At 45.7% G+C, this 9881-nt stretch overlaps 1 protein-coding gene across 1 annotated transcript in view; it reads left to right on the plus strand.

Annotated features, from left to right (window-relative positions):
* MPHOSPH9 (M-phase phosphoprotein 9) overlaps window positions 1-9591 on the plus strand; it is a 39045-nt gene extending 29454 nt beyond the window's left edge. Inside the window, exons 17-24 of the mRNA XM_015567255.1 lie at window positions 195-329; window positions 704-879; window positions 1953-2096; window positions 2866-2986; window positions 3706-3809; window positions 4428-4663; window positions 4946-5014; window positions 6811-9591. Coding sequence (XP_015422741.1) covers window positions 195-329; window positions 704-879; window positions 1953-2096; window positions 2866-2986; window positions 3706-3809; window positions 4428-4663; window positions 4946-5014; window positions 6811-6921 — 1096 coding nt within the window. The 3' untranslated portion in view covers window positions 6922-9591. The remainder of the gene's footprint in view (window positions 1-194; window positions 330-703; window positions 880-1952; window positions 2097-2865; window positions 2987-3705; window positions 3810-4427; window positions 4664-4945; window positions 5015-6810) is intronic.
* The last annotated feature ends 290 nt before the right edge of the window (window positions 9592-9881 follow it).

The following is a 9881-nucleotide window of genomic DNA, read 5'->3' on the forward strand; positions in this document are numbered from 1 at the left end:
ACAGAAACGTGAAATAATGCAGCTCAATCTTAGAACCGAGGTGTAGAATTCACACGTCGAGAGACGCTGCATGTGGTTTTTAAATTTCTGTGGAAGCGTGGAAGGAATCTTTGGAAGCCAGGTGTTTTCATTTGTGCTCAGTTTAAATGGAAGCACAAACCTCGTAATGCCCACAACACTCCTCACCCTCACAGCACACTGGCCACCTCTGACGTCAGCAGGCGGAAGTGGCTGATCCCGGGGGCGGAGTATTCGATCTTCACCGGCCAGCCCCTGGATGTGCCCGACAAGACCTCAGTGAGCAAGCTGGAGGAAACAGGCGTTCCTGGGTGAGATGACTGTCGAAGGTCGTGTTTAGGGACGGCTGTGTTTTCCTAGAGCCATCTCCTTGTCTCCTTAATGTCTCAATTTTAAGCACCTAATTTTTATTTTACTTTGAGAGACTAGTGCTCTCTGGACAGTTCACTTTCGTAGGCTGTGCAGAGCTTCCCCTCTTGTGCTCCTGGCACATGGGAGAGAGAGATCTTGTCTCTTCCCTTTGTATTGGGCACTAACCCCCTCTTGGTCTCATCTAAACTCAACTCCCAAAGGCCACACCTCCAAATAGCATCGTGCCAAGGACTGAGGCTTCAATATGAATTGGGGATGGGGAGGGCACCATATTCAGTCCATAGCACTGTGTGTCTTACAATTGTTATTTAAGGTACCATTCTCCTCCGGAAAAGGATTCTTCGCCTGGAAGTTCACCAACAAACTTACTGATAAAAAAACAAAGAGAGACTTCAGACACACCAATCATGAGAGCTTTAAAAGAACTTGAGGAAGAAAAAATATTTAAAAATTGGGGCACACAGACAGAGAGAGAGGACACTTCAAATAGTAAGTATTTAATACTAGAGGCCCGGTGCACAAATTTGTGCATGGGTGGGATCCCTTGGCCTGGCTGGTTATTGGGGCCAATCAGGACCGTATCACCCAGTCCTGATTGGGGCCAGCTGGCCAAGGGGAGGGACCACAGGAGGTTGGCCAGCTGCAGGAGGTTGGCTGGGGAAGTGCACTGACCATCAGGGGGCAGCTCTTGCATTGAGTGTCTGCCTCCTGGTGGTCAGTGCATCGTCATAGTGACTGGACGAGCCATCAACCGGTCGTAATGGTCGCTTAGGCTTTTATTTATATAGATATTTAAGACTATTAAATGACCAATTTTAAGTACTGGTACTTGAAGGGTTTAAGTGATGAGATAAAATTAACTATATTTTTCTCTTTAAAATGGAATTCCCCCAGTGATGAAATAAAAGGTTAGTTTAGTTTATTGCTGCTTCAGCCCCATTTCATAGATAATCAGATCCCTTGTGAATAATTTATCACAGTCATGGCATAACATGTGCCTTTTATAAAAGTAGATTACGTGTTAATTCTGATTATTAAAGATTTCTGTGGCATTCTCAACGATATGTGGAAAATTTCTGCATCAGTTTGTCTTACCTGCACACGTCGGAAAGCTGTGACAGACACCTGGTGTTCTCAGTGAGCGGGGCATCCTGCTCTGCCTTTCTAGGCTCCCGAGCACCCAGGAGAGGGGCAGGGGCATCTTCATGCTGGTTTTCATGGGTCCAGGTCCTTGCAGCTCCTCTCACACTTCCTCTCTGCTCACTTGGTCAGGCCTGGTAATCACATCATTGACATCTTCAGTGTAGCATCCAAAACTGTATCTCCTAGTAAATAAATTAGTGACCTGCTTTCTAAAAATAAACTCTTGAAAAATCACCTTGAATTGTAAACAGGGAACTGGAATGAAGGCATTATAAACTCCCACATTTTTTTCCATCAGGCATCTTTATAACGTGTGCTTTTGCAAATAATCATTGTAACCTACACAGTGAACATCTGTTAATAAAGGCAGAGGACTGAAGCTGGGTGTGTCTTGCTGACTTTTTTTACGCTTGTCTCAGAATTAGCAAATCCTCGGCAAACTGAAACGACTGTCGGTGTGAGTCGGTCCCCAGAGAAGTGTGCCCAGCAGAGACACAGGAGGCTGAACTGTGCGCAGAGGTCGTCCTCCCTGCCGCCTTCCAGCCGCAAGCCCAGCACTCCAAGTAAGAGCGGGGGTCACGCCTCTGGGCTCCGGTGCCACTCGAGCCACACACTCTGACACACTCCCCGTCTCCTTTACACTCTCCCTTGCACCGGAGATGCTCAGGCCCCTAAATATGACCTATGACCTTTTCCAAGAATAGCATATCTGACTGCACAGATGCTCGGACTGTAACTAAGAAAATAATAAGTTTATTGCATGAGATTGTTGGTATGTCCAGCAAATTTTTGCAACTAATACCATTGCACAGTTTTTGAGAAAGTTGATAAATATCTAATTAAACATTAGCTCAAACATGAATGGAAGCCAGCCTGCAGAGTGATGCTTCTTTGCATACATTTACCTAAGGTTACTCACACTAGTCACCTTTCTCTTCAGCCAATGGCAGGGATGGTTTTCAGGTCTGAACACTGGATTTCCGTGTCCTCAGTTTTCACTTTCATAACAGCTGAGGAGAGTCCTATATGGCTATGTGATAGGGAAGTCCACCGGGGCTCTGGCGTTTCCATCTTATTTCCAGTCCACTTCTAAAATCCTGAAAAACCAGTTCTGAGCCCGTGCTACAGCTACCGCCTGCTGTATAAAATGTTGGCTGTGGTCCCCTCTTGGTGTCAGGGTTAGGAATTATTTTATTTTTATTCTTCGTACTCTTACTTGTCTTTCAAAAGGCTTTCAATGAAATTGTATTTCTTTGAAGAATATGTTCTGCCAATATGACACATGTATTATAGAGAAGGAAAAGAATATTTCCTCTTCGTTTTCTTCTATAGCGAAAAGAGAGATTATGTTAACACCAGTGACTGTGGCTTATAGTCCAAAGCGGTCCCCTAAAGAAAATTTGTCCCCAGGATTTAGTCATCTGCTTAGCAAAACCGAAAGCAGTCCAATTCGGTAAGTTCTCTAAAATTGTAGCATAAAATATGTATATTATTAATTTTTTTAAAAAATGTCAACTTATGCCTCTAGCTATCATTAATTTTTCAGTTAATGGGAACCCTCTGGCTTTAAATCATATCGATGAATGTCATACTAAAAGTTAAAAACACTATAATACATGAAAATAGTTTGTAACGGTGTGACTGGCTACTCCTAAGTCCACCGTCTCAGAGCCCCTTCCTCCCGGCTTTGGCTGTAGAACGATACTTCTTTGTTTTCCTGAAAAGGTTTATGGTACAAGATCGTGGGCTGTGCTGGTGTGGCCCTGGCCCTGAGCCTCAGTTTACCTGGGCTCTTGAGAAGTGGCCTCACTGACGTGGTCAGCAGTGTGCGCTCCGGGGCGGCCCTGGCTCCTGCTGAGCCAGCCCCGGAGGCTCCTGGAGAAAGCCCTCGAGCGCAGGGCCTGTTTCCTCTTCTGTAGAACAGGGATAACAGCTGCCCCGCTGGTCCCGTCAGGTGGTTAGGAAGATGGACAGGAGACCGCGGGCAATGCTGGGAGTCTGATTTGTATCAGAAAACAAACTAGATTTCAGTTTTGAAAAATTATATGACCAGTTTTCTTTCTAAAAATATGTCAGTGTGTGAGTTACCTGGATGCCAGCTCGTCTCTCTAGTGGCGATAGGGAAAATCAGTTGACAGTGTTTTCTCACAAGTAACTTGCTTCATTCAATAGATTTGATATACTTTTGGATGATTTAGATACTGTTCCCGTGTCTACGTTACAACGTACCAATCCAAGAAAACAACTCCAGTTTCTTCCTCTAGATGACGCGGAAGGTATCTTTTCCTACAAAATTCTTAGCTTTGGTTTTAGTCATTTGTTTTGTGAGTTTCTGGTATCTCTCCAAGGTTCTATATATTATAATATCCTGCAGTGAAGTCCTTGGTAAATGAGCATTCCCGGCGCTCCCCTGAGTCAGTGTGGGTATCCTCTGAGAAGCTGGGAAACGGAGGGATGGGGCTCTCTCCACTGAATAGTCTCTGGTGTTAAGGCGCCTTGGCTTTGGGGAATCTTTCTTTTTCTCATTTATATCTTAAGTTTGGAATAAAGGTATAAGGTAGTGTAGATGAAGTCACGTGGGTCGGCCCCTGAGAGGTTAACCTTTAGTGTTGCTATACACGTGCTGTTTAGTTGTAAACTTCTTCGTAAGTGCCCTGGAAGTTAGGTTTATGGGAGTCTCCGGGGGCTCGTTTAGGGAGGGCTGTCCCCCCGAGGCAGGCTTTCTGGGTTCTGTGGAGCAGCAGCGCTGAGGAACTGGTGGAGGGCTTTGCCTTCATTGCTGTCTGGTCCCGTAGCAGCTCTTTCCAGAAAGCGAAGGGGGAACTTACGTAGTGTGTATACGAGCTATTCGAAACTTGGTAAGAAATTTAAGGCATTTATTTTCTCTCTGACAGAAAAAAAATACTCAGAAAAAGCCACCGACACCCATGCAAGTCATAGCTCTGGCCCTGAACTGCCGCCGAGTGGAGCGAAGGGCACTGTGGGGAGCGCCGCGGGGACGGGCGAGTCGGGCAGTGCACAGTGTCCGGCCGCCGGAGCTCGTGCCCACGACTTTGAGTACACTGCGAAAATTAGGACCCTGGCGGAAACGGAACGGTTTTTTGATGAACTTACAAAAGAAAAAGACCAGGTAAAAGCAACAAAAAATGGTTTACCTCTTTTTCTGAACTCAATGCTTGTGGCTAAGGACTAGTCCGAGGAGTCAGTGGGTGATGCCCGCCCCAGGAAGTTGCTGTGAATTTCACACCAAAGCCGCACGTGTGAGCCGAGCTGGTGCTGGGCATCCTGACGGGGACTTAGGGGAGAGACGGACGAGGAAATAGGAGGCTGAGGTCTTGCCTTTAGCTCTGTGATAAACCCCGCCAGCAATGCGAGTTCTCCTGTCCTTATTTAAGCCTTTTTGTGTTGACAGATTGAGGCTGCCCTCAGTCGGATGCCTTCGATGGGAGGACGAGTCACTTTGCAGACGAGATTAAATCAGGTGAGATGTCTCAGCTTCAGTCTGCTTCCGAGGCTGGCCGCCCTATTCACCAGATGGTTTTAAATCTTGCTTTTAGGCACGTGGACACAGGCGGTCAGAACTTGGCCTTTGCAGGAAACGTTTGGTGATCATAACATATTTCACAACTGCATGATTGCCTTCAGTATTAAAAACTGATTTTACCTTTGCATTTCAAGAAAAACGCACACTTATGTTTTTGAGAAACGAACGTGGGGGCACATGGCCTAGCTGTAGAGAAGGTGTGGTTCCATCACTGAGCAGGAGGTGGGGCAGGCGTGTGGCCAAGAGTGAAAGTGCATGAAGCCAGGACAGTTAAACTGTTCTTGTTGTAACATCGAAGCATACCGGCCCCTGTGTGTCTTATGGAGCTGCCTGTCGGCTTCTCCGGGCCTTGGCTTCAGGGGCAGTTCATCGCCAGGTTGCACTGCGACACCAGAAGGAAAATTGGACACAGAACAGTCTCGGGCTCTTTCCAGGGCCTGGCGCCCTAACTTCTTTTATCTGACTTTTAAGTCTTTTTATTGGTTTTGCTTTTCTGAAAGTTCTTATTTAATAATTTGTAAGACACAACACACAAAACTCTTCTTAATATAGTTAATGGGGCCGAAACCGGTTTGGCTCAGTGGATAGAGCGTTGGCCTGCGGACTGAAAGGTCCCAGGTTCGATTCCGGTCAAGGGCATGTGGTCGTGAGCTCTTAAAGTAAGACTCGAAGGGCTCTAGTTTCTGTTGACATACTGGGTGGTATGCGGAGCAGCTTCTTCTATTATTATTATTATTATTATTGTAATTTTCCGTTTGCCCACCTGTATGTCAAAGCCCTTTCAGTCCCACATGAAGCCAAACGGCAGCAGGAAGGGCCTGAGGATGCTTGTATATGATTCATAAGTGAAAAAGTTAAATTGGGCAACAAAATAAAATATGTGAAAAGTAGCCTCAGCAATGAATAAAAGAAAACCACACATTTAAACAAAAGCATCAACATTGGCAGGTATTCTTTAAAAACAGTATCTGGGTGGGGGAAGCGCGTCAGCACACCCTGCAGGTGCAGGGGAAGGCGTCACGCTCCCCGGAGTGCGGCTGACAGCTGTCCCAAGTGGTCGGACTCTGTCTGCCTCCCTTTGGACCTGGCGCTTTTATGTCTGGGAATGGTTCCTAAGGCAGTCCTCACAGATAGACGCAAGGAGATACATTTAAGAATATTTATTGCAGCCTTATTTGTGATAGCTAAAATTAGAAGCCACCTAAATTTCTACCAGAAGATCCTAGGTTAAATATAGTACATCTGATGGAATGTTGCACTTAATTTAAAACAGTGTTGTAGAAAGATACAAGACAAGTTTGACTGAAAAACATTCGGAAGTAGAGAGATGAATTCTTTTAAAAATTTTCTTAAAGATGGGAGCACATCTGCGGAAAACAGTAAAGAGAAGAGTAGTCACTTCTTGCATTTTGCTCATCTGTCTGTTCCTTCTGGGGGAGGGCTGTGCTTTCTCAGCTCAGCCTGGTTGGTTAGGGCTCCCTCCCTCCCTGTGTCACCGTGGCTGGAACCCCCACATCGTGACCATACTGAGGAGACACGGGGCAGAAGCGACTTGGATGGTTGAAGAGTTGACTCACGTTGTGCAGTTTAAAAGAAGTGACAAAGATGTTAACAAAATACTCGGTTTTATGTGTATGTTGTTCTTTTGCCAAAAGGAAGGCCCATCTCGTGGTGACTGGAGCCAGTGAACCTGGCGTAGGTTCTAATGACGCTTCTCCCGTCTTTCCGCCTAGGAAGCCCTGGAGGACCGCCTGGAGCGGATTAACCGCGAGCTGGGCTCCGTGCGCATGACGCTGAAGAAGTTCCACGTCCTGCGCTCCTCCGCGCACCTCCGCCCCGTGTAGCCATTAAACCAGCCGCTTCGTTTGCACTGACGTGTGATTAGCACTCGGGGAGGCGGAGCGTTTTCTACTGTTTGTAGCCCTTCACGCCGTAGTTCTACAATCATGACACTTGCTCTTTTATACTTCTAACGGCCACATACTTCCAAGATATTTTTGTTACGCTCAGGAATCTTGTATATTTTACTATTTAAAAAGTGTTATTTTTAAATAGTATATGTCTCCAGTTTATATCAAGAATAAGGAAGTGTGACTGTGGGCGGCAGCTGGTCTCTAAACAAATAGTGTTCATCCTTTTACAGGTACTTCACACCAGTTTTGTAAATTTGTTCGACATCGTGAATATGATTTTTAAAAAATTTTTAAATAAATGCTTCAGAACAGTTTTCATAATGGTAGGCTAAGCCACGCTGAATGCAAAAAAAATTACAGCACATCCTGGATTTAGTAGTTCTGAGCTTTTAAAAGCGCTAATGCGATTCCTGTCTGACACATTTGTCTTAGAGTGAATATTAGATTAGTCATAACGGCAATATCGGCAATAATGGGATGCTGGCAAGCTTTCAAAACTGCATGGATAACTCACTCATTTTGTTTCCTTAAACTCTATTATTTGTAAGGAAAGAAAATAGATGTAATTTTCTAATTTTGTCATATATATGCTTTTCAGAGAAAGTTAAACAATTGGAGGGCTGTAGTCCCTGCCCATCATTCTGAATGTAACTTGTGTCCCGCCCTTGACTGTCAGTGACAGATAAGCTTTGATGAAGTTCAGGGACCACCCAGTGAGGCTGTACAGGGAGCTGCCTTTCCTCCACGCCTGGGCGCAGCTGCCAGTCATCCTGCAGAGATTTGACCCCACCCTTCATCCCCCATCCCCCATCCCCGCCCCAGAAAAAGGACTCCCCTAGTGGCTGCTGTGAGGGTGCCAGGCTAGGTCAGCAGCTTTGGTAGCGGAAGGGAGTGTGTGGATGGCTCTAGCTCCCCAGGAGCAGCTCTGGCAGCTGTGCATCTTGACGGCCGGTCAAGTCCAGGCTGCTCAGCTGCCTGCTTTTCAGTGGCCAGTCAGAACCCCGTGCCCACATGTTCACGCTCGGTTCCTGTCGATACACAGACTCACTCCGAGCTTTCACCGTCGAGTCCCCTTAAAAACGCTCAGGTGTTAGACTTGGTTCACTTCTGAGCTGCTTCTCCGCCCCACGGGGCTCTTGGTAGCAATTAGTTATAAAGCACGAGCCAGCCGGCCCTCCATTAGGGGGTGTGGCTGGCTCCGGGCAAGGATCTCAAGTTCCCTCTGAGCGCCCACTCCTGCACCAGGTGAAGACCAGCTACTCAGAACCACTCAGCCACAGAATCAAGTGCCTTTTGAAAAGCAAATCATTAGCTCTTACGTGGGCTCGCCCCCTCCTCTCCCTTCAGTAACTAGGACGGGGCAGCAGGGCCCAAGCCTGGCAAACCTGGGCCACACCCGGCGCGCTTGCCCAGTGGTGGAATGAAACTTCCATTCCCGGAGATTTCTGTCAAGTGCCTGGTGCTTAGTGTGATTTCGGTAAATAGCACATTTCAGCTTCATCCGGAATGAAATAGGCCTTTCAAGTGGCTATTGGGTACTTTTTAAAATAGAAAAGTAGATTGTGTTCTAAGCATTTGACTTAAAACTACCTTGGGTTGGTTGACATCTCCATGAGGTGGTCCAAGACGTTCTCTCCACCGCTTAGCCAAAAAAAAAAAAAGAGGTTTCATGGAGTGTGAATGAGCTTTCCTTTGGTATGTGGTTTTTTTAAATGACATAAAAAACTTGATAAGCTGTTGAGTGTAAGAACAAAGAAGGCACTTTTTCTTTGGTGCCTTGGGGGTTTTTTGATATAAATATAGGCTGTTCTAAAAAAGAAAAATTGCCAATGTAATGAAACGCCTGGTCCTTGGAGTGTTCCATAACTGGACATCTCAAGGTGATGGCCCGGAAGGCAGGGCCACTGCACGTCAGATGAATGAATTAAGATTCATTTATGCTCCCCTTTTTAAAGTAGAAAAGCCAGGTGTTTTGCTGAATGCTGTTTGAATTCTGAACTCTGCACTAATATACGTAGTAAAACTCAACATTTTAGATATTTCAAATATTTTTCATTAAATTTTAACATGTTGTGAGTCTGTAAGAAGCTTTAAAAAATAAATGTATACCCAGAGCTCTTTAGGGGTCAGAGGTAAATCCCGCTGAGGGGCTCTCACGGGGTCGTGGGATTCGCAGGGTCCGAAGGAACCGATGGTGATGCACAGATTTTGCAGGCGTTTGATAATACATTAAACTGCACCTGTTCTTAGGCCCTGCATTACCAAGCTCTTCCCTTCTGATTTGTGTTTTCATTTCAATAGACCCTCTCAGAGAAGGAATCAAGCCATAAGTTTGCACTGGCTGGACATCATGTACCGTGTCACCACTATGACTGCAGACTTCAAAGATAATTATGTTTTACAATTTCACTGTAACAGTGATGAATAATGAGGAGGACTCTCTTCACAAAGTGCCACTGAGTTAGACAAAGCCAAGTGCTCATTGTAGCTGCTGTTAAATGTCCTCAAACATTGGAGGGATGAAACTGTAAGCTCCGTTAGAGCAGGGACCATCTTTTCATTCTTGCAAACAGGCACTCAATAAATATTCGTGGAAATGAACTGTCTGGAGATATTACTGTATTTATTCACATCAGCTAACTATGGGGTGTTTTTAAAATAGTCACTGGTTTCAGAGAGAAAGGGAGAGGAAGAGAAACATCAATGATGAGAGAACCATTGATTGGCTGCTTCCTGCAATCCGGGCATGTGCCCTGACTGAGAATCGAACCCCAGCCTCCTGATTCATAGGTCGATACTCAATCACTTAGCTACACCAGACGAGCCCATGTCTGGTTTTTGATGGTGTTAAGTTCTCTGAGTTACTGCCAGTGAGAGCAGCCATGGCAGGG

Source organism: Myotis davidii, unplaced genomic scaffold (genome assembly GCF_000327345.1).
Source record: "Myotis davidii unplaced genomic scaffold, ASM32734v1 scaffold223, whole genome shotgun sequence".
Lineage (NCBI taxonomy): Eukaryota > Metazoa > Chordata > Mammalia > Chiroptera > Vespertilionidae > Myotis > Myotis davidii.